General features: G+C 38.3%; 1 protein-coding gene across 2 annotated transcripts in view; it reads left to right on the top strand.

The window, feature by feature from the left end:
• The window catches only part of ARHGAP10 (Rho GTPase activating protein 10), a 308,230-nt gene that overhangs the window by 241,889 nt on the left and 40,697 nt on the right, over positions 1-25,644 (top strand). For both annotated transcript variants that reach the window (XM_026499449.4, XM_057310112.1), the window contains one exon: positions 7,572-7,722. In XM_026499449.4, the coding sequence (XP_026355234.1) occupies positions 7,572-7,722 (151 nt within the window). The remainder of the gene's footprint in view (positions 1-7,571; positions 7,723-25,644) is intronic.

Genomic DNA, 25,644 nt, shown 5'->3' on the forward strand with positions numbered 1-25,644 from the left:
ATTTTAAAACCACTGATTTAATATGAAGACTGGTAAACGTCCCCTGCCCCTACCATGCAACTTCTCATAAAGGACCACCATTGACCACCTTCAAAACATGGTGTTGCTTTAGGCATTTTATTTTTATGAAAGTCAAAAATGGAGGGGGGAAAGAAAAGTCTGTTGCACTATCTCTTAAATATATAGACCGTGCCTGGGGGCGTACATACTTGAAAAAGATTTCAGATAATTCTGATAAATATAATCATATACATGCCTTCAGGAGATGTTTTCTTCACTGTGATTAAAATTCACACATTTTCTTTTAGAGAATTAATAGGTCTGTGGCTTATTTTTTCTTTCTAGGGAAATGGTCATTCTGGCCTACTCAGATGACTTGGGGTCATGGCTTGTATTCCAAAAGAAAAATGTCATTCACCTTGAAAATGTCATAAAATGATGAGTGTGTTTACTTGTATTCAGTTTAAAGTGTCACAGGTATCATTGAATCAGGGGCCTGCTTTTTGTCATGGCCAGAGCTAGTGCTGGATTGGGGAGGCTTCATCTTGTGGTTCCCCAGGCCTTCGGGGATTGCAAATGGTGGGCTTCCAAGTGTTCTGATCCTCTGTGTTGCTGTTAGAACCAAGTGATTTCTAAGGGAGCATTGAGTCCTGCAAAGATAAAGGGTGAAAAAAAACCTCAAAAAAATTTGGGGGAAGTGGTACACCAAAATTGGAGAAGGAAGAGTAAAAGAAAAAAAAAAAAAGGAATATTATGTATGGAGTATGCTTCATTGTTGATATAGAGTACTTCTGTTTCCTTACTGTTATTCTAGGCTTTTATTTCGAAATGAAAACCTTTTTATTTATTGGGTTTTTATTTAGTGAAGAATATTTGTCAGCATTTGGGTTTAGAAAATCAAAGTTACAGCTGTGTTTGGGAAAGTGTATTCTTCTGACTTTGGAAGGTGTATGCTTGCGTTTCCCAAATGTTTGCAGGTGCAAATTGATAAAACTACACCTGGAGTGTTTTTAAAGGTTTGAAAACCAGAAAACAACATTTATAACTGGGAATATATGTTCACACCATGAGTGTAAGAGCAGTGTAGCTTTGGTTTAATCAGGAGAAGTCTCTCTTATGAATTGATTGGGAAGAAAGTTATTTAGGAAGCCTATAAACATTTTCTTAATGCCATTTAGTTCCCAATATATCAGAGTTATTAATTATTGTTATTATTACCTCTGTCAGTCCTTGTTGAACACTAGAAAAACCAGGGCACTGATGTTGGATGCACAGTTAATGCCACTGAAAGTACCCACAGTTTAGGGTAGGTACTTCTGGGGGATGTTTCATTATATAAAGTCTGGTAGATAGAAGTTGTTATTTACCAAAATCTTGAAGTAAAAAATCCAAAGTCAACTATGTATTACTCTAGCGCATGGAGTGCTACAGAAATCAATGTGGTGTATATACCCTATTAGGACTTGGGAAGGGGTCTGAAAATGTCTCTAGAAATTAAGGCTAAAAACTTGGAAAGAAAGAAAAACAGGAACTGTAGCAATTTGGTAAATTCCAAAAAGTACACTTTTTTTCTTTTCTTTTTTTTTCTCTTCTTTTCTTTCTTTTCTTTTCTTTTTTTGGGGTGATTGTTGTAAACAAACATTGAAGTTGTTTTTCAAAAAGCTCACAATAAGTCAGGGCCACAGTGAAAGCCCAGGCTTGTAGGATCAATAGGCTGGGACTGGGAATGTTTGTCCTCCCCCTGTCTTCTGTGACACAGTGGAAGGGGCCTCATGCTGATGGGTAGTTGTGGGACTCTGAACCAAACCCTGTAACATGGTCCAGCGTAAGTCCCACAGATCCCCGTGTTGAGGGTTGCATCAGATAACGCATATGAAAGCACGTGGAGGAACTGCAGCTATTAAACAGAATCTCCCCTGATGAGGAACTACATGCATAAAGAGCAGTCTGTTGGAAAGAAAGGACCAGAGCCAGGAAGATGGGAAATAGCAGTTGGCGTTGAGGCCCTTGTCTGGAACTAGAGCTTGAGTTTACCACTAACTAGTGGTATAAATAACGAGCAAATCTTTAACCACAGGCATGTCTGTTTGTTCCACTGTGAGATAAGTAGGATACTTTTCAGCTCTGAGATTCTGAGTTCTAATGAACCAGAACAAACGTGAAGCCTTAGAATATTTCCAGCGTCAAGTCTAAACCCAACTGGTATTTCACTGTCAGCCCCTATTGTTGATTCTGGTTACATTTTCTGTAAAAGACCTGTATTTAGTCCTGGGGTCGAGCCGATTCAAGGACAGACAGCTGGAAAGTTTTCAGAGTTCTCTGTGTACTGCTCACACAGTAGCTGACTTCCGAAGTTATGTTGTAGATGGAAGGTTCATGCTACCTTGGTGCCAGCTTAGAGTCATACAATCTTAAGGTGATGAATGTTTGTCTAAATACAATATAGACTCTGAAGCTGAAAGCGATATCTGGGCCATTCCGTAGTTCAATATTGTGGAAAGATTAGAATTTTTTTTTCGGTCCCTCTGTGTACGTTGAATGTTTACTAAAGGGAGTAGGCATTGATTTCCAACCACCTTCTGGCTATCCCTCTCTCTGTTTAAGGGTAGAATAGTTAGGTGAGATATGCCATCATGAAAGATGACATAGTGTGGATGGGGCTTAATGTGCTGCATAATACTGGAGACAGGGCAGCATAGTGACTAACACATCCGGACTGGAGTCAGGAAATCTGGGTTCAAACCTTTGTAGGTCAAGCACTTGGTCATAGGAATATGTCAGGCATATATTTCAACTACCCAATAGTTGTGACTATTATTATTGAAGATGATAGAAATACGCACAGGTATTAACAATCTTCCTATTGCAGTAAAGACCAGTGAATTCTTCTGTAGAAACATGCTTAAAAAAAAAAAAAGAATTATCTCATCCCCCTTAATTTCCTTTAACCATATTACTAGTTAATTTAGTTGAATCAAACGCTGCAGGTTTGAGTCAGGCATTAAAGCAAAATTTTCAGAGACCATTTTTATTTCCTGTTATCTACAAAGCATTTCTAGCAGACACAGCCCAATCATTTCCATATGTGGCCCCTGGTCGCAGAGCAGGAAGGACTTGGGGAGGTATTTATCTGTGTGGCTGAGTCCCATGGGCATAAATGTGCAGTTTGTTGAGTCTGAGGAATCTGTGACTGAGAGGTGGTGCCAGACTTGTGTTTGTGCTGACACTCAGGAGACCTGAATATGCGCTTACTTACCTGACATGCCTACATGCCGAGTTTTGTTTTTTGTCATTGGATTGTCTGGTTTGAGTTTTTCTTTGTTGTAAAATACGTAGGTGCAGTGAAGAAACTTTCTATCCTGAAAATACTGTTTTGAGTAGACTTGATCTTTTAGTATTGTTTCGGATGAGATCATCTGCCCTACAGTGAAGGAAGCGGGGTGCTGGGGAAGTTTGGAGAGTCCAAAGATTTTGGAAAGAGACCTGGGCAGTAAAGGCATTTGCATCCCTACAGTGGTTCTAGAATCGGGAAGTCAGTGTTAAAGGTGACACGCATCTTGGCCACACAGAGCAAGACAAGCAAAATTGTAACTTCTAGAATCAGATGGCCAGAAAACAGGTCAAAACTTTTCAAGTATAAACAGTTTACTGTTTCTTCCTCTCCTGCGTTTAAAAAGAATATTTTTAAAAAGTTATTTCTGGTGTTTCGGAGAGAACCATGAAAGCATAGCTTTGTAGCTTAAAAAACAAACAAGAAAAAGAGTGAGTGCTTGAGGCTAGTGCCTTGGCAAACAAGATAGATGCATATGAAAGGTAATGGGGTCTTGAAACGTTTGGAAGGCATAGCTCAGTGATGGTGAGTTTTAGGTAGATATTCTCTTGTATACATAATCTGAGATTATATAATCTCCAGTTTTATTCTTTTTAAACAGATATAGAACAGTATAGTTGGTGATTTTTTTCCCCCCTAGAATGAAATTTTGTTTTTCAAACTGGCAACAGGGTCTTTGGAATCAGAGCTGAGGGTGGAGATACCAACTCTATCATTTTCAAACTGGAGACTTGGATTCATTGTTTAATCTTTGAGCTTTTATCATTTTAAAATGTGGGGAACAATGCTTCCCTCAAAAGTTGTGAGAATATTAAAGCCTACTACCTAGTAGGTGTTTTTGAAATGTTAAATGTATTCAATGAAAAAGGAAGTGATTTACATCTCAGATTTTAGTGCTGCAGTGCACACAAAATAATGTTGTGATTCTAGCCGACTTGGGAATTTCAATAAGGGGCTCTATTTGTTTCTTCCCTTTTGCCCATTGCTTGATGGGCTTTTTCCATAAACATTTTAGAATCATAGTGTTTAGAATAACCAAACAGTGAATTGGAGGAATATTCAAAACCTTAAGAAATTGGTGCCCTCTCAAAACAGTGGTTGAGCTGAGTAGTGAGGGTCTAAATCCATTTTTATTATCACTGTTTACTGTATGTGATCGTATTTCAAGTATCAGTGGCTCCCGTTTATTTCTGGTTACAGTGGGCCAATTGCTGTACTAAACACTTTATAAACATTTTCTCATTTAATCCCTGTAATAACATGAGATCTAGTTGCTGTACAGATGAGAAAATGAGGTACCCTGCTTGAAGGAGTATGTCTAAACTTCCATAGTTGAGAAGACTTAAAAGCTAGGATAGAGCCTTCTCAAGTTGGCAAACGGGCTTTGGTGCCCCCTCATTCAGATGATAGGTTAACTCTTTGAAATGTTAATACAACGTGGAGTTTATTGAGGGAGTGGTTGATATTTAGAATCTGGAATATTTTACTCTAATTAGGACTTGGGAAATTCCAAGGAATTGATTGTGTATGTTCAGCGTCAGTTTTCTGAAATAATTTTTCTGGTGTTTTGATTTTGACTCTGGTCTATCCAGCAAAAGTACAGAGTGCAAAATAATGATTGTCTGAATGGGTATCTCTCAGCCTTGGCTACACAGAAGAATCACCTGGAAGCTTTAAAATGCAAATCAAAGGAAAACAACAAACCTGAAGCTCAGTCCCCATTCCTGAGAGAATCTCTCCCCGGTTTTATTCAGATATAATTGATATAAAATGTTTGTATTAGTTTAGGGTGTACAGTATAATGATTTGATCTATGTATGTATTGTGAAATGATTATGACAGTAAGTTTGGTTAACTCCCATCACCTCACATACTTAAAACATTTTTGTTTCTTGTAATGAGAACTTTAAAGGTTTACTTTCTTAGCAACTTTCAAATATGCGATACAGTAGTGTTAACTATAGTCACCATGCTGTACATTCCAACCCCAGAACTTTATCTTAAAACCGGAAGAAGTGTGAAGTTGGTACCCTTTGACCACCTTCATCCATTTCCCCCCATCCCCACCCTCCTGCCTCTGGCAACCACTAATCTGTTCTATTTCTAGGAGTTAGGGTTTTTTGTTTTTGTTTTTGTTTTTTAAGATTCCTCCTATAAGTGAGATCATAAAGGATTTGTGTTTCTTTGTCTGATTTCGGTTAGCATAATGCTCTCATGTCCATCCATGTTGTCACATATGGCAAGATTTCCTTATCTTTTTATGGCTGAATAATAATCTCTCAGATACTCTGATGTAAACTAAACATTGTCATAAGTATTCCAGAGGCTTCTGGTGGCTCAGCCCTGGGATGTCTCAGATCAGTCCCCCAAGAGCATTGGAGTCACACTCCCAGGTCCTGTCTTGCTTAGAGTTTGACTCTGGACTTGAGCTGTCTCCACACTCCTACTCATCCTCTTACTCACGCTGGTGTGAATCTTGGAGGAAGGTCTTTTCAGAAGGTTATCAGCTATCCAGCATCAGTTCCGGGGATGTAACTTTGCCATTGTTTATTTAGGCTTTGGATGTATTGGCTCTGTGTATTGTTTGGTATCCTATTCCAGTACTGTCCCAGAGGTATTTCCCATATTTGTAAAGATCAAACATAGGTAAATCAAGAAGCTATTCCAAAAGTTGGCCATACACATGTGCTGTTTTCTAGCAGTAGAAGTACGTTTTCCCATCTTTTCTCCTCTCCTTCACATTGTCATACGTTTCTCAGCCTAACCTCTCTCCTGTTCCCACTATCCCACAACCTTTTTAATTTGTACAGTGACAGATGGTAATGAATCCAGCTGTGGACAGTAGTTTAGACAGCAGAGGATTTTTTTTAAGGCAGATAAGTAGTTTGCTATTTGCCAGAGTGCCCGATTGGAACACAGCGGCTGTGGAAATATGGTGTTAGCAGGTTACCAGTTGGAGCACTAAATTACATTTTAGCTAGCAAATATTTGTCCAGAGTAATTGAAATCATTTTGTATTCCATTTACACATGAGGGGGCAGTATGGTACTATAAAGCAAAGGCTCTGTTGAAATTGTCTATTTTTATTGGTATATAATAGTTTTTAGGTGAGAACTTTTAGACTCTGCGATTATAACTCTGACATGGCTGTTAGCTGTTAAATGTGATACGCATATGTGATACCCTCACTTGTATACCCAGGTCACACGCCTGCTTTTATTTAAATGCATAAATACTCATTTCCTTGCAGCAGTGGGGTTTTCCCACAGTGCCTTTTATTGTGAGTTCTATATTTATGTTTTGTTTAATGCTAGCTAGCTTTCTTCCTGTTTCCTGCCTTCAGTCGGGGAACATCAGCCCTCTTGGAGATGCAGTGTCTATTAGGTTGATGTGTCTAAATATTGTATTTTATGACTTCATTGAAGACTGAAGGGTCTGCATTGTTGTTGGGGACAGGAAGCCTCTGAACCCAGGTCTTGGAAGGTCTATTATAAATCACCTCTGCATGATATGCTTCCCTTTACAGTACAGATTGCTTTTCTCAAAAGAAAAAAATTGCTAAGCAAAGAAGCAGCACATTTTAATTAATGTTATTATTGCTGATCTATGAGTGACACTGTAAAATAATCAAGGTGCTAATAATCTAGGTTTCATAAATGGAAGGGAAATTATTAAAAGAAGTTGGAAGGTATTAACTGATAAAATCTATAAAGCATTTTATGAAAAATGTACATAGGAATCTGAAAGGTAATTTCCTAAGCATAGGCTATTTTTAAATGTGTAAAAAATATTTGCAGTCATATGTTTCTGTTTATGTAGTTTGAAAAAAAAATTGAGACCAGCATTTGGCATAAATATAACCCTGTATGAAATTTAATGGGATATTTACTTTTAATGTTTTATCCTGGCTACTTTCTTTGTGGATGAATAGCTGGGGTATTGTCTACACCTGGTAAAGATAATTATACATATCTAGTCTGGGGATAAATTTATTTTGAAATGTAATGATTGGATGTTGCTTTTACTTAATTTTAATGGGAAATTTTATTTTGAAATCTTCTGTTAAAAAAATAAACGAACGGCTTAGGACCTGTACCTGAAATTTGAAGAAATGGGTTTTCGGCTCCAGCATGTTTGGGATGAGCTCCAAATCAAATGTTGTTTGATACTGGTTTACTATTGCAACACACAGGTTTCTGTTCATGGGAAATGATTAATGTCCTTTATGCCTTGATGGCAGATTTTTAGGACCCTGCCTGATGCCACATTCCCGGAGCCAGTCTCCCTGTCAACATCCCCCCCAAATGCTCCACCAAGGCAATCGAAGAGACAAGGCCAGAGGACTAAGAGACCCGTGGCTGTATATAATCTTTGTCTTGAGCTGGAAGATGGTAAGATGTTAATTGTATTTTTCTGCTTGACAGCATGTGGAGAGTATGGCATATCGTATGTCCCCAGGGAAGGGCATGGTTTTCCTTCCTTTGTGCTTTAATTCCTTTGTCCCCTTAAGATGATAATTTTTGAGATTAACCAGGAGGGTAAAGCTTTCTTGTCAGAGAGAGAATGCAAGTTTCAGGTTTGTGTTTGTATTTGTTATGCATGCTTCTTTTTTTATTTTTAAAAGACAGCTTAAATTTCTTTTTTGGGAGGCTTGTGTGACCTCCTGTGAGGTTATATAACTCTGAGACAAATGGAAGGGGAACTAAAATTAAAGCAGATCTTTTGAGAGGAGCTGATAGTCTCACATTAAATGCATCTAGATTAGAGGCATGGCCTTTTGTTGCACTAGAGTTTGGGGCTTCTGCATCTTATGTGGCCCATTTTTCTGACTTTCTTGTGAGGCCGGCGTCCCCTCATCTAGCAGGGGTGGCAGAGTGGCCTGGCTTCGGGCGCCAGGCTGAGCGAAGTAAGCTGCGGTGGGGCTCTGGCAAATGGAAGTTCTCGCGCGCGTCCCATCCCGGCTGCCGCGTTCTAGTTATCCGCAGTCACATTGTCTCAGCATTGCCAGATTGCCTCGTTGTTTAAAGAGAGCTTGGAAATTTGAATTTTAAACATTGATCTCTACACAACAAGACTGTGCCCTCTAGAAGTCACCGATTGCCAGTTTGTAGTCATGTGGTTATTGGTGTGCAGAGGAAAACAGTCCTGGTCTCAGAACCTCCAATTTTAGGAGGCATGTCCAAAATGGGGACTCTTATGTTGTGGGACTTCACACCTGTTGAGGACATTTCCTGAACTTGAAGTTCATCATCATTCTTCTTCTTCTTCTTCTCATCCTTTTTTTTTTTTTTCTTTTTAACTTTCATTTATTATCCTTTCAAGCTACCGAAGTTATATTGGTTGGGAAGTATGAGGTGATTGTCAGGGAGGAAGGGAATGCAGACAGAAACAAAGATAGTACCTTCATCATAAAGAGCTGTGCAGTCAAATGTCCAGGTAGTTAATATGCGGAGATCCATGCAAGCGACAACTGACTCGGGAGTCTCTGCAGGAGGGCTCAGAGCGCTTCCTGTAATGACACAGGGGGCGAAGGCGTGCTGGTGGTGCTGGTATTCTTTTACGTTGTTTAAGACACACATCACATGATACAGCTATTAGTTTTGCAGTCAGATCCTTATTTTCCAGAGGAAGAGCATGAATCATTAAAATCAACCTATAATTTCGGAGCTTCCTTTTCGGCATCAGTTTCAACTTCTGATCCCACCTAACTTTTTTGTTCTCTTTTCTTCTCACCTTCACTCTCTCAACAGAGTTGCTAATAAGGAGTAAAACTGACTGGCTTGAATTGCACCTTTTCTTGCATCTCACTTGTCCTCTGGTGCAAGTGTTAATAAATTGTGAAAGAGGCTAATGTTGGGAAGTAGAAGAGAAAAAGAAGTCAAGGAGATACGGAATAATATCTGCATTGGCTCATTGGCCCTTGAGCAAAACTGAATTGGCTATGTTTCATCAAGGAAATGACCAAAGAGGGACTGTTAGTCTTAGAATCACATCTACTTTTTTGGTATTTAAAGGAATTAAGTCACAATATCCAATCATGTATACATGGTATACTGGTCTTTTGATCATTGGGTTGCTAAGTGATTATTAATGGGTAAGAAGTTGCTGAAGTGGTGTTTGGCACATCTTTTATGGGAATGTGCAAGATGGTATTTAATCATAGCTTTCCCAGTTTTTAGGTCATATAATAATTATTTGATTATAAGGGAAAAAAGATTTTGAAATATTCAATACCTTTAGTCTGTTTTTATGTTCATTATGTATATGATGTTTTATTCTACATTTTGTATTTTATAACTTTATGTTATAATCTTTCTTGATTGCAGCCTTGGAATTTCTTGTTGGTGTTGCAAGTTGTCAGAATCAGGAAAATTCTTGCTTTTGTTGTAGAGTGATTTTATTTTATCTTACAGGTCATAAGATAAAGCAATTAAAAACTATTATTTATCCCCCACCCCCCATTATTTATAGCTAAGCTTTAGTGAAACTCAAGTTTCTGAAAAAGGATTGCTTCAGAGAGAACAAGGTAGGGTCTACATATTGCATTTTCCAAAAAAAAAAAAAAAAAAAAAAAAAGTGAGTGGGAGATAAATGAAGAGAAAAGCTTTTGAAAGGAAGCATATAGGGGAAGGTTACTAAAAAACTGTGTTACTGAATATCACTTAGCATATTGAAAACTCTACCCCCTTCCAGGAAAAAAAAAAAACATGTATTCTTGTCATTAAGACATAAATGTTTTTTCTTTTTGCAGCAGCCTAAGTTCTGTAATTTTCAACTCAGAGGCTTCAAAAAATCTCATCTTTTTTGTGTTTGTTCTTATCAGTAGTAGTAGTAATTTGCTATGTTTCTCTAGGTTTGGTTAAGGTATGCATTATAGCCAACTTTAGTGGATTATTTTTTCCCAATTTTATAAGTTACATGAGTCTGATAGAATATTTAATTGCAAATATGCCCTCTCTCCCATTTATGCACTGTAGTATAAATTAAACTTCACTTAATGAAACCCAGGGCAAATAGTTTTTGTTTAAATTTGGGTAGATTATCTGCCAAGATTCAAGGGACTAGACTAGATAACTGGAGATTTTCTTCATCCCTAGGGTTTGGTATTTGAGTTAGGTGGTTTGTAGTATGTTATTTCTTCTTCTACATTGAGTAGGGTATGAAACTTTGTGATGTACCAAATAGCCAGCCCTGGAAAACTGTCAGAAGTGGCTTAAATTTAACACCAGGCAGAACAAAAGTCATTATTAGTGAAGAGTCAGCAAGCCTGTTATATGAGCTGAAGTAGGATAGGCCTAGAAGCAGAGAAACCAAGTGGGTGTCAAATGAGAGCGAAACCCTCTGCTGTTAGACATGACTTTTATTATGATATGTTCAACCCCACCCCCATCCCAATTGAGAGATGACCAGTTTAATTAAAGATGCCTAGTATCTTTACTTTGTTAAAGACTTTAATTGGCTTTGGCACATCTAGCCATACTGTATATACAATGCTCGTTATTTTTCTTTGTAATATACGATTCAATGATATTAAACTTATTATTTGCAAAGACTTTAAAATTCCAGTTAGTTGCTTAAGGATCCTTGTTGATTAATATGAACTGAAATGGGTATAATTTCTGGCTAGATTTCTTTAAATAGAGCAGCTATTAAATCTTTACTAAAATTCTTAACTTTATTTTGTAGAAGCTATATTGTTCATTTTCATATAGCATTTAATAAACTCATGAACTTCAAAGTTGAGTAGATTTGGCTAAGTCTGTTGTGAAATAGCAAAATATGAGGTAGGCTGGAAGGTGCTAAAAGGAAAACTAAAAATCAGAGGTCTACGTTCATTCTCCAATTATCTTTCTGTGTTTTTATTTTCTAAGAATTAGTAATAAAGTAACTCCAAACAAGTTCAGTGTATAACATACGTTCCTTTTCTCCTGTCCGCTCCATATTTATTTCCTTACTACCTCTTATATAAAGAGAGACTGTCTTTTTCCTTCCTTCCTTCCTTCCTTCCTTCCTTCCTTCCTTCCTTCCTTCCTTCCTTTTTTCTTTTCTTTTCTTTTCTTTTCTTTTCTTTTCTTTTCTTTTCTTTTCTTTTCTTTTCTTTTCTTTTCTTTCTTTCTTGACAATGAGAGAGAGAGGAGGGGCAGAAGGGAGAGAGAGAGAGACTCCCAAGCAGACTCCCTGGTGATCACGGAGCCGACTCGGGACTCCATCTCACAATCCTGAGATCATGACCTGAGCTGAAATCAAGAGTTGGATGCTTGACTGACTTAGCCACCCTGGTGCCCCAAGACTGTTGTCTTTGTCGTAATTCTCCCAAATACAAGGAAGGTTCATGAGGCTATATGAGATATATTCTTTGTTATTTTCATTCAAGGCAAAAGAAAAATTTTGAAGGTTTGGGGATTGGGAGAGAAGATGATTGTCATCCAAATCTTGACTAAGCTCTCTCTTTCTTTATGCTAGTTCTAATTCTAAACAGAACTAGGCATTCACAGGACAAGTTTTTATTTGTATCGTCTTGGGTAGTTAGGTATGCTGTGCCCATCTTCTTTTGTACATGATATAGCAGTTTATTTGTTTAGGCAACTTAAAAAATATGATTTATGGCGAGTTGAAAACAGAATCATCTTGCAAGCCAGTTGGTAAGATTTAATATTATAGAGTAGGTCTTACTTGGGTATCGTTGGGTTGGCACTTTCACACTTGGATCCCGGATGTGCTAACTGCAGCACATTTTGTTGAACATGTGTTATTGTAGTCCTACAGTGTGACAAGGATGCAGAGCCTTATAAGCAAAAAGTGAAAATGTAACTGTTGAAAGGGAGATAGATAAACAGTGAAGCATGAACATTTCCCTTCTGTTCTAAGGAAGAACATACTGTGACATGGCTCAGTCTCTAAAATTGGAGGAGGACAAATAAGTTGTATATAGATGTCCTTTCAGCCCAAATGGTACCAAGTTAGATTTTTTTAAATGATTGCCTAACATTTAAATGTCCCCTCTCAGTGAGAATAATGCTGATGAGATAAATGAGCCACCTTAGGTATGTCAAAAAAAAATCTTGTTGAATAATGAGGCATAAGCAAGAGAATAGAACTAAAAAGTAGGCTGCTGTAAGGTCTTTTGAAATGTAGATTTTTAATCCTAAAATATGGAATGCTCCTGGCAGTTTGGAGTTTTTCTGCCTCTATCATTTATTAGTAATTTTTCTCATGCTGATACTAAAATCAGAATTATACTGCATATCTATTTTTTTTAAGATTTTATGTATTTGAGAGAGCGCATGCACGAGTGGAGGGGAGAGGCAGAGTGGGAGAAGCAGGCCCCCCTGCTGAGCAGGGAGCCCAATGTGGGGCTTGATCCCAAGGCGCTGGGATCATGACCTGAGCTAAAGGCAGACACTTAACCCTCTGAGCCACCCAGGTGCTCCCAACTGCGTATTTATTGAAGAGCTTTTATAAACTCTGCATCATGTCACACGGGGTTTCTGTTTCAAGGAGTTGATATTCTATTCTCCTTCTGTCACTACGTAGTGAAATAATGAAATCGCACAGCAGTAAGTGCCCAGTGCTGGGCTATTGGCTGTGAGGGCCCTTGGGAAGGGAACTCCAGGGCTGCAGGAGATAGGGAAGGTTTCCTGGTTTCGTTGAGCGGAGCCATTTTGGTAGTTGGAAGGGGAAAGATTTCAGATGAGGAGACTAGCTTGAATGAAGGCATGGCAGCAGCGCTGAGCAAAAACAAGACCGGGGGTAAAGAGGCTAGCTTGATGACAAGGGGCCAGGGATGAGGGGTAGTGACGGGCGGACCTGATGAGATGCTGCCAGCCCTGGTAAGGTCAGCCTAAGGAATGAACAGGTGGTTAGAAGTCTGGGCTGAGGAATTCGTATTCTGACTCTTCTGGTGGGCAAATAGTTTACCCTCTCTAAATCTGTTTTATTACCTACAAAATGGGAGTTAAATAATATCTACTACTGAGGATGGTTGAGAAGGTTTTAGGTGGTTCATATACTTAATATAGTGTCTGGCATATAGTAAACACTCAAATACTAGCTTCTGCTGTTCAGTATTATTATTAAAGCCAAAAAAATGTTCCTGGTATTTAGAATGATAAGAGTAGTTACTGTTTTTCAGCAAGGGAGAAGAGTTGTAGCATGGAAAATAATGTTAAAGGAAGTTGAATGGGACTTAATCTGTCTGTAGGAATCAGGAAGGCCCGTGGCAAAGGCTGGTTAAGTAGTTTAGGCTCAGGTTGATGTGGTCTTGAACCAGCACTGGGGATGGAATATGATCTGGGAGAGGTGTTCAAGCACGTTGAGGGGACTTCTTGACTAACTCGATGTGGAGTATGGAGGCAGGTAATCAAAACGAGGTCTTCAGCCACGTTTTAGGCTCATAGATAAATGTATCATAGCAGTTATGTCTTAGTTTTTGCCTTGAGGGTCTTTTTAAAAATATTTAGACCACCTTTCCATCAAGAGGAAGGAAATATCGCATTTTGTTAGCATCTTCATTACGTGTTGCTGTATGTAACTGCTTTGGAAAATAGGTTTGGTAAAAATAGTGTAAAAGGTATTGGTATGAATAGTGTATATGGAAAGTCAGTTTCCATATTGCCTATGGAAAGTCAATATTAAGAAAATATTAAAATTTTCTGAATATTTTAAGAAAAAATACTACGTAATACTGTGTTATGTCTTCTTAGAATAGTCTCATAACCGTGAACAATAGAGGGCTCATTTCCCCCCCTTACTTTACCTCACAGACATATATCCCCATTCACTCACAGGCTGGGAGGGTGAAGGATGGGAGGCAAGCACTATACTAACAGACGCTCGTTTCAGTAGATGTCAAGGGTGGATAGCGGACAGTCATGGCAGCTGTGGCCTCTCTAATCTCAGTTCCCAAGAGACCATCTTTGGAAATTGCCTTCATGAAAACATGCTTTTGTAAGTAAATTGTAACTGCGCTGTCCTGCCCAAAATGTAAGAAGAACCACCGTAAAACCATTATTGATGTGAATTTTCGGTGACATTCTACAGCTTTTGATGTTTTCTTGTAGACCTATCTGATCAGCTTGACAGCGAATTATAACCAAACTAAGTAACTGAGCACTAACAGATCTTTGGCTCAAGCTTGGCAATCTTCTCTCGATTCTTATCATTTTTTTGGCATGACACTTCATGGATGGGCTCTAGATAATAACTTCCTGAGTGCCAGGCCTCTTGCCATCTCTCCAGAGCAATGTTATGATTCCCTGACATGGAATTACTGTATTGTGAAGTTAAATCTAAGACCAGGCTTGAATCAGTGACAGTACATGTAGACAGATTATTTCTTAACTCACTTCTACAATGATGAGATCAATGGGTTGGAAAAGGCAGCCAGAAATTTCAGGGCTGTAATTGAGTTGTGGTGTGCCCATAAATCATGCGAGCTGCTTCCCCTGCATTGGCGTCTCCCCAGAAGCCTCCCAGAAGCTCAGCCCCCCTAATGCTGGTGACAAAGCACACAGCAACTTCTTATATGACTTCCTATATAATCTTAACTATGCTTCTGTGTGGGATGAACATTTCCCCTTTTCTCTGGAGGGAAAAAGCTTATTTAATGCCTTAAAAAAAATACATAGCTGTTTCTGTGGTGAAAATAAGTTCATGGCAGGTAACTAGAATTTATAGAAGAGAGAAAAATTCTTTAAAGCTGTCTCCCCGTGGTGTGGGTTTTTTCTTCACTTCTAATAGCTTTTATTTTAATTTCTAGTTCTGAATTCAAGCAGCTGTCATTCTCTTTATAGCCCCTTTTGAAACTCCTACAGCGTAGGAGGTAGCCGGGCTGTCTAAGAAACATCTTTTCAAACCAACCAAAGTATTGTTTATCCTGAATGAAATAGAATTTTTAAGGCTGTCAAGAGTGAGTGATTTGAAACGTTTTCTTTGATAGCCAGGAAGATGAGCAGAAATCCTGAAGGGGGGAAGGTATTATCTCTATGTGGCCAATTCCCTGTAACTTCTATTACTCAGAAAACTCTTTTGGACCATGATAAAAGTTACCACGAAGTCAGGGTGTTGCCTGCAATTAATATAACAAAACAAACCTGTGACAGCTCAGTTTTACTTCCTGAATCCTTACCAGCTGTTGAGGAAAAACAAAGAATGTGAGATCGAGTCAACAGTGGAGAACATTCCTGTAAACTCGTCATCTCTAGTTGCCTTTTGTGAACTCTGGGTAGCAGCTCTGCACCTTGGAATCTTCTGAGGGCTCCTTCCGCTTGCCATGGCATGGCTGCTTACCCTCTGCACAATATCTGGAAGGAGTACAATGTTACCCTTGGATGAAAAAAAAATCCTCAGGCCTATTAAAATGAATTCTCGGGCTGGCCTTTTGCATATGCTAATATTTGCTCTCAAATCAGCAGCATGACTTTTTGAGCCCCAAATGCGATTGTGGATATAATTTTATTTTTCTCTTCAGGTCAGAAGAGAATAGTGCTTATTTAAGTCTTTGTTGATTATCTTAGGTATTTTTCAAGGTGCATTCTTTTTCTTTAACATTTTAATAGTTAATGCAAGAACAAGGTACAGAATTTGGAGGATGATAGTGGTGAGCAGTTACATATGCCATACTGTACGCCAGACACTGTTTTTAGCAATGTCTGATAATAGATGCCCCTCATAACTAGCCGAGAGCGGCTTGACTTCAGAACTAGACATCACATTTTATGGTTCAGGAAACTGAGCCCCAGGGGTCAGTAAGGCACCGAAGCCTCACAGCTGGCCAGTGCAAAGCCAGGGCTGAACCCAAGCCGTGTGATCCCAAGGTCTGGCCCCTTTCCACCTAGCTGGGGTGCTGAGCACAAGTGCAGCAGCGAGAGCTTCTCTTTCCCTGAGTCAACACACATGGCCTGTTTGCCTCAGAGTCTTTTCAGAGATACTCGGTGCATTTCAAACAGTATGTCAATTTATTCTTTTTTAACTTTAGGAATGATTCTTAGTTTTTCCATTTAAAAAAAGTGCCTGGTTTTCTTATACTGGATTCAGAGTAATGGTTTTGATGAAGGAGAAGAAAGAGCCAGAGATGTGTATGGTTTTAAATCTGGGACACAGTGGCAGAAATCGACTCTCCCCGCCCCCCCAAAAAAGAGAGAAAAGGGTGTTGGGGGGGGGTGCACCTGGGTAGTTCAGTTGGTTAAGTATTTGACTTTTGATTTCCGCTCCAGGTTGTGAGATCAGGCCCTGCGTCGGGCTCTGTGCTGGGCGTGGAGCCTGCTTAAGATTCTCTCTCTCCCTCTGTCCCTCCCCCTTTCTTGCTCATGTTCTCTCTCCCTCAAAAAAGGAAAGAAATGGGCTCTCGAAGAAAAAAGGGGGTGCTCATTTTTATGGAGAAGGGGGAGGGAAAAACTCTCATTTTATTTCAGTGATATATTTGTTTTATTGTGGTTTATGCAACCATTTACCTAAATGGACAAATACCTGATCTTACGTTAGCTGTAATGCAGATTTCTCCGGTACCTGATCTTGTCAGAGATGTGAGAAGGGAACGCAATCAGAGTGTGATGCTGCCTGAATATACTGGATTTTGCTAATATTTTTTCCCCTTCTCTTTCTTCCTTTTATTAAAAAAAATTTTTTTTTTAAGTAGATAATATGTTCCCTGGTTGGAAACTCCAAAAAGTGTAGAATGATGTAGTGAAAAGTCCCCATTCCATCCTGTCAGCTCGGTTCCCACACCCTGACCCGTCTGTGCAGTGGACCTGCAATCACTGATGGTCGTGGCTGGAGCCATATGAAAGTCGCATCTTTTAGATCAAAAGTTATCTAATATTGGCAATTTCAAAAAATTTTTTTTTCATTTAGTAGGTCAAAAATACAAAAGCCATCAGAAATTTCATGTAGTTCAACCTGTAGTTTCTTAAATCATTTCGGAGTTGAGATCCAAATCGGGTTGCTAACCACTGTCGTGGGAAGGGCTGTACCATTTGAAACTGCTGTTCGTGCACGTCAAAAGTGATTGAAGAACAGCGATTTCCCAGGGTTTAACTTGTGGTTTCTCATTCATCCTTCCAGAATTCTTTGTTTATAAGCAAATATGAATATAGATTCTTACCTCCTTATGCGCCCGACAGCCAGTTGTACCTAATTAAAAAAAATTTATACTATACTCATTGTTGCTTTTCATGTTGCTACAAAGAGCTCTCCCTCCCGTTTTTTCACTGCTGTATAGTATTCTATGTGTTCTCTTATACAGATGTACCCTAAGAGGACCTTGTGTTCCAGAGCCCAACCCAAGTGGATAATGCAAGCCTCTTAGTAACCACACACAGACTTTAGTCTTCCAATGATAACAAAAATGTTTCCACAGAGATAATATACATGGTATGCTTTTGAGTGAATAAAGCAAGCTATAAACAGAATTTTCAGAATAATCTCACTTCTAAAGGAAAAACTATGTAAAGAAATGTAGAAGCACAGAAATAAATCTGAAAGAATATGAATCAGTTATGACAGTGGTTATACTTAAGGGGGTGAGAGTCATGATTTTCTTCTTTATACATATCTATGTTCTTTTTTCCTATATTGTTACTTGTTACACATACATATTATACACAAGTATTATTTGTTATACACAAGTATCATTTGTTATACACATATGTACATATTATTTTTATACACAATGTTATATATACATGTACATATAAACACAAATGAATACACACATGCCAAGTAAATATATAAGTATTTAAGTTAACCAAAGTTTCAGCTTAACACTGACGCAAGCTGTGCTTGGTATTTGGTGTACCAAATTTGGTGTGCTGGGTGTACTTTTAAGATTCGAGGTAGAGAGAATGAAGCAGATCCCTAGTAAGAAGGGTCTGCAGCCCTTCTGGCGTGAGTGGGCTTGGACAGACTTCATTGGTGCCACATTGAGAATGGATAGCTCTTGCTGGTCAGTGGTTTCCTGTTTGATTGAATCTATTTTTCACCTTACCTGGGCCACTTTCTGAGCCACACTGTCCAAGCATTTTGGGGATCACTATCACTGGAAAGACTTAGGTAGCAAAGAGTTTTATTGACTGGTAGAATTGTTTGTGGTCAAGTTTGGATTTAAAGTAATCTGGGTTTAAATCCTTGTGCTCTTTCTGTCTTTTATGATCATGGCAAATTCTCCTCAAAGCCTCATGAGTTTGGGGCAATAAAATTTCACATGGTTTTTTGGCCAAGAACAGATGAGTTGATAGTTGTAAACCACCCAATATTTTGTAAATACTCAAGTTTTAGCTTATTTTTTTGAGTGCCTGATGTATGAAGTTAGAGGGCTTCAAATATATTTTCAAACAAGGTACACTTTCAAAGAAAGTGTAACTCCATCTTTTATTTTTGTCAAGCGTGATACCTAGACATATTGGTTTCTAGTGTCTTAGTCCAGCATGTGATGATAATTAACATTCCTCAGGTGAGAAGAATGGCAGAGGAGGAGGACAGGTAAATAGCTAGGAGTCCAGCAGCCCTCATTGTCTCAGCTGGATTGAAGTTTGTGTTCTGAGCAGTGATCTAAATTTCCTGAGCTGTCAAAGTGTCAGCCTTCCTCAGAAGTTTATGGAAGACAGTTTGATTCAGTATCTGATTACTTTTTGGTTCCTAAGGATAATAGTACATGGTTGTTATATTTTTTGTTTGTTTATGTAGGCAGAAATCTGAGTCTGTAAATAATACTTCAGGACTGTGATGATGGTGTAAAAATGCTCTCTGCTTTACAGAGTAAAGCAATTTGCTTTGACTTCTATTGACATTGCAACTGAACCGGTCTTATTCACTTTATAATTGAATTGCCACAGACTTCCATCGACCTTTGCAAGTAGTAGAGGTGGTTCCTGGAGTTGTAACCTAATGCCTATTAGCTGCTGCTATAACGTTATAATGGGGTTTTATGTTTTATGTCATATGATATTAACACAACCCATTCCCTCGTCCTTCTCCTAGCATACATGGTTGGTATATCCAGGCTGTGTAGTAGATTTTGGGGGGCAAGCATCATACTTAAGTTTTTAAATCTTTGGGCAATAGAAAATAAAATTTGCTTAATAATTTTATGGCAACTTCATTACATCTTTTTATGCCTTAATGTGATGCATTAATTTGCAGTCCGGGAATTCCCTTCTCCCTCCTTTACAAGTGTTCTGGCAGATCCATAGCTATATGTAGTTTTGTTTTGTTGTGCTTTTGGGATTGGGAGTAGGAGGCTCTTCTACTGAGATAACCTTTCCTAGACACGATTTCAGATAAAGAAATTGTGTTACCCAAGTGAATTATTTTCATTTAGCCACTAACTGTCATTAATCTGCATGTTATTTAGCTTCATTAAGGTTTCCATTATCGTTTGTCTTGCTGGATGAGGGCACAGTGAAACGAGAGGAACTGGGACATCTTGCCCCCCACCCAGCATGACAGTGCTTTAACTTGTAGCAGAACTGAGAATTGGGTAAGTGGGACTTCAGGAACCTTTCCTTGCACTTGGCAGTTATAACCTGTCTCAGTGCACCTCCCACTGCTGAGAAACACAATTAGCTTTCTTTCCTTAATGGGCATTTGGCAGGGTTACTTTCTTATGCCTCCTCCCCTTTTTTCCCTAATGTAAGACTTAGGGAAGATTTCCTGATCAAAGAAATCTAGACTGTTTTCTAACGGTAATCATTTACCACCTACTACTCTATGGACAGTTAAGAAGAATTCCCTTTGAATGGTAGGATTGGATTTGCTTTTTGAACAAGAGATATCCAATCAATTGCATGAGGAATTTTTAAGTTCAATTTTCAAGTCAAACTTTGAGTTTCCTAACCTATCTTGGTTATTTTAATCAGTTTAAGAGAGGAACTCGTGTGTGTGTGTGTGTGTGTGTGTGTGTGTGTGTGTCTGTCTGTCTGTCTGTTCCAGTTGAGGAAAGCTAATGTGTACCATACTATGATGTAATTCCTCTGGCCAAAGTTTTGAGGAGAGGATAAGAATAAATATCTGGCCTGAAAAATATATCAACTTTAATTTTTGTCTTGCTTTAGACTTTTTCTTTCTATAGATCTTGCCTGTTTAATGGCACTATTGATAGTGTTTCATAAAGCAAATTATCTCAGGTCTTTGGCTGTTTTGGGTGCTGTAGACTGGCATATGGGAAGATGTGAAGGGAGTGCCAGGTTTTCTTTGGCTTGTTAGGTGTTAATTGGGTGTTGAATCTGACCATGACCCTTGCCAGCCGTGCTGCTCCCAGACTGCTCCGCTGTGCATCAGTCCTTCTGTTTGTACACCACAGCTTCCAGATAGAGAAGGTCGTAGAAATCTGTGAAGTTCTGACCCAGCCGGCCATCTGAGTAGACTGTGAAGAAACAAGCCTGTGTACTTTTCTTCAGCAACCAAAGAATGGGCTACTTGGATGAAAGCAATGTCAGGCAAACCACCTAGGTAACACAGGCTGTTTTCTTGTTTGCGTGGGGCCTTTTCCCGTTTTCCTCAGTCTCATGGGCAATTTGGGTATGTGGCCACCCTCATGCCTGTAAGTCAGTAATTATGGGAATGCTAGTGCTAAGGACAAGAGATGCAAAAACAAAACACTGGATGAAACCATAATCCTGCCTTTGGAGCAGCCTCGAGTGGTAGGCTGTCCTGGAAGGCATGCTCCTTACTCAGAGGTGGAGCTCATGAATGTTTCACTGTCTGCAGTAATTTCACCCAGTGGTCTGAAAGCAAGTAGGAATTAGGACGTACATCCAAGACTTGGATAGAAACTGGATTGTCCCTGGATGTCCTTGTTAAAAGTAGAATTCTGTGCTAGATGGGTTATTTTTCCGATCCAGTATGACAATTCTAGGATGTCTCATTTCTCACAAGTGAAGTAGCAGAGTTTGAACCTGTTTTAAACACATTTCGGGAAACAGCCCTGCCTAATGCGTGCTGCTCTTCCCGTGCACTGGATCCTTAATGAATTCTCTGATCTCTGGTTGCCTTAAAATTCCATTGTTGGTCCCCTTCCCATCTTTATGGAAATCAGTGGAAAAATATGTTCTTCCTACTGTTTCGTGTATCTGAAGCTTCTCACCAGCTCCTGAGCATGCTTAGCTTTGTTTATACACGTCGCTTCCGTATTTCTTGTCTGGTTTTTGACATGGTACAACACAGTGACTCGGACTTTATTTTAGCACAGTAGAGATGATGTCAGAAACTATAGGAAATGAGTTTAGGAGTACTGTATTTGATACGGGGCACCCCTCTCCTTTTCAGTACGTGTTACGTCCTGGGTAACATTAGGAGGAAAGAGAGCTATGGCTCAAAAGAGATTTTATTGATGTCATAATATCTGTCACGTGGTGGAAACCAGGGCAGCATGAGTATTTCCTGCTTCGTTCAAAGGTTGTGTTTTGAACAGGCTTATATAAGTTAGCAAAACAAACAAATGAAACTCTCTTCCTACTGCAGCATTTCATAATTCCCTCCCACTTTCAGCCTCGTCCCATCAGCTGCATTCCCAAAGCTGTTGTCCATCTCATAGTGGGTACCCTTTCTCTCTTTCCCACCTGTTAGCCCTCCTCGGCTTCGGTCATTAAGCCTAATTGTTTGGTGCGTGAGTCTTCCTTGGGTACAGCATCAGTAGAGAAGACACGCTAGTGGCGCGAGGAAGTCAAAATACTCTCAGCAAGACCGTAGTGGTTATATTATTGGACAGCCCTGTTTTAAAAGATGGAGAATACAGAATGACAGGCAGATGGACCCAGGCACAAGGGGAGGGGATTAACTGCACAGCAGCTTTTGTTCACCCCCCCCCCCCCACTGCTGAAGGAGCCCACCTAATGTTGGTTGCAATCACGCTTCAAAAGTGTAATAGATCGTGTTTAGTCTTGAGACCTATCTCTCCATACTTCAGGGTGAGTTTTTATTTGTCAAATCACATTTTCTCATGGATTTCCACTGTGATTTTGGAGACTTTTTTTCCCCCAGAAAGCCTTAATGACAATAAATATTAACAATAATAGTTAAGAATATTAACTTTATACCTTACGGTATAGCTTGTGTTTATTAATTATAATATACAAGTAATTCCCCTTGAGTCATGCACTAAAATAAAAAAAATACATCAAATGTATTTCAGTAAATTCTAGTTTTATTGAGAGTTTACCCTAACTAAATTTAATGTGATCATTTAAATAGCCACGATGACTCTCATTTGACTATCAGTATTTTGGAAAATTGTCTATTTAAATATGGCACAAAAATGTTCTGAACCTTTTTTGTTCTCTAATAAATATTTTAGAGCTATAAAGTTCGCTTTGGTTTTTTTTTTTGCTGTGTTTCACAAATTTTGATATGAAATGTTTTTTTATCATTGAATTCTAAATCTTTTAAAATTTCCATTATGATTTTCTTTTTAACCGTATTTAGTTTACCAGCATATGGAAATTGTAAAATCTGTACTTTTGTTTATGAAGTTATAAATAGTTCGCAATTTTGATCTGAGAAGACAGTATGTATAATAGTCAATCTTTGGTATTTAAGACCTTAATCTTCAAAAATATTGTGTTTTTTTTTTGTTGTTGTTGTTAAAGTGTCATGACACACAATGTTACGTTAGTTTCGGTTGTACAATTTAGTAATTCGACAGGTCTCTGCATTATGCTGTGCTCAGCACAGGTGTAGCTACCAGCTGTCACCATACAATGTTATTACAATATCATTGACTGGATTTTCCATGCTGTACCCTTCATCCCCGTGACTTATTCATTCCATAACCGGAAGCCTGAACCCCCCACTCCCCTTCACCCATTGTTCCCATCCTCTTACCTGCTCCCTTCTGGCAGCCATCAGTTTGTTCTCTGTATTTATGGGTCTGTTTCTGCTTTGTTGTTGTTGTTCTGTGTGTTTTAAAAGAATATGTATCCCATTTATTGCAAAATGTGTGTGTGAAATAGGTCACCTTTGTATTGTTGACTACGGATCTCTCTCTCTCTCTCTTTTTTTTTTTTTTGGCCTGCCTAATAGTATCTGAGAGGAGTGTGTTAAAATCTCCGATTGTTGATTTTTCTGTTTTTCCTTTCAGTTCCTCTCCTTACTTGAGGGTGTATCATTAGGTGCTTATCTTTTTGTTAGATCATCTTGTCCCTTTATCAGTATGAAATGACTCTCTTTGTCTCTCATTTTGTTAAGATCATTATCTTAGTATTTTCCTACTACATGTTATTTTTTACTTTCAGCCTTTTTTTAGGCTTTTTTTTGTAGTCAACATATTGTTGGATTTAAAAAAATACATTTTGAAAGTCACTGCCTTTTAACTGTTCAGTTTAATCCATTTATGTTATCGTATTTACCATTATGTTAGGACTTATGTCATTTTATAATGTTCATTTAATAAACTTTGATGTGTTTTTTCTTGCGTGATTTCTTTAAAAAAAAAAAAAACAAAACGTTCTCTTGTTTCCAATATTGTTTTTGTTCCTTAGGTGATTGCTCTTATTTTGGGATGTATAATCTCATTTATCTCTTGATTTCTTAAGCTTAATTATATGTTTGTCTCTCCACCCCTAATAAGACAAATAAATTAATGCACTCTCCTCTGCCTCTGGGCTCCCCTCCCCCACTGTGTTGATATTTTCCAGAATTTTGGTTCTGGATCATTTTCATTATGCTTTTACCTTTTGTCCTTGAGTTTTTAGAAGGTAACAATAGACATTACCAAGTTTGTTGAACATCCTGTATTACTTCTTTTATTTAAACACTTGACTATTTTCTTTAAGAGTGTTATCAGTGTAGTTCTTTGTGTGGCAAACCTTCTGTATTTTTATGTCTAATATGTTTATTATGGTCTCACATTTGAATGGCAGTTTGGCGTTTTGAATATATAATTCTTTGCTCAAAATTCTTTAATATTTTAAAAATATTACTTCATTATTGTGCAGAGTTGCTGTTGAGAACTCTGATGTTAGTCTGGTTCTTTTTTTTTGTATGATCTGCTCTATCAGGAAGCATTATGTTTTTTTCTTGTATTTGATATTCTCAAATTTTGCAATAAATGTATTTTATATGCAATATTCTTTCTTTCTCTTTCTTTCTTTCTTTCTTTCTCTCTCTCTCTCTCTCTCTCTCTCTCTCTCATTATTTTTAAATTTTTTAATTTCAGTTACCATACAGTGTTATATTACTTTCAGGTGTACAATATAGTGACTCAATAATTCCATACGTCACCTGGTGCTTGTTGCAACAAGTGCAGTCCTTAATCCCCATCACCTATTTCACCCATCTCCCCAAGTCTGGTAGCCATCAGTTTGTTCCCTATAGTTAAGAGTCTGTTTCTTGGTTTGTCTCCACCCACCCTTTTTTTTTTAACCTTTGCTCATTTGTTTTGTTTCTTAAATTCCACATATGACTGAAATCATATGGTATTTGTCTTTTTCTGACTGTTCTTTTTTGCTTAGTCTTATACCCTCTAGCTCTATCCATGTTGTTGCAAATGGCAAGATTTTATTCTTTTTTGTGGGTGATATATATATAACCTCTTTATCCATTCAGTAGTTGACGGACACTTGGGCTGCTTCCATATCTTGGCTATTGTAGATAATATTACTATAAACATGAGGGTGCGTGTATCCCTTTGAATTAGTGTTCTTGTATTCTTTGAGTAAATATCCAGTAGTGTGATTACTGGATCATAAGGTAGTCTATTTTTAATTTTTTGAGGAAACTCCATACTGTTTTCCACCATGGCTGCACCAGTTTGCATTCCCAACAACAGTGCAGGAGGGTTCCACTTTCTCCACATCCTCACTAACACCTGTTGTTTTTTGTGTTGTTGATTTTAGCCATCCTGATAGGTGTGAGGGGATGTCTCCTTGTACTTTTGATTTGCATTTCCCTGACGGTAATGATGATGAACATCTTTTTTTGTGTCTGTTGGCCATCTGGTTGTCTTCTTTGGAGAAATGTCTGTTTCATGTTTTCTGGTTATTTTTTAATTGGACTGTTTGTTTTTTGGGTGTTGAATTTTATAAGTTCTTTATATATATTGGATACTAACCCGTTATTGGATGTGTCATTTGAAATATCTGCTCCCATTCCACAGGATGCCTTTTAGTTTTGTTTATTGTTTCCTTCACTGTGCAGAAAGTTTTTATTTGATATAGTCCCAATAGTTTATATTTGCTTTTGTTTTCCTTGCCTCAGGAGACATATTTAGAAAAAAGTTGCTTTGGCCAATGTCAAAACAGTTACTGCCTGTGTTTTCGTATAGGATTGTTATGTTTTCAGGTCTCGCATTTAGGTCTTTAATCCATTTTGAATTTATTTTT

This window comes from Ursus arctos, unplaced genomic scaffold (genome assembly GCF_023065955.2).
Source record: "Ursus arctos isolate Adak ecotype North America unplaced genomic scaffold, UrsArc2.0 scaffold_11, whole genome shotgun sequence".
NCBI classification, from domain to species: domain Eukaryota; kingdom Metazoa; phylum Chordata; class Mammalia; order Carnivora; family Ursidae; genus Ursus; species Ursus arctos.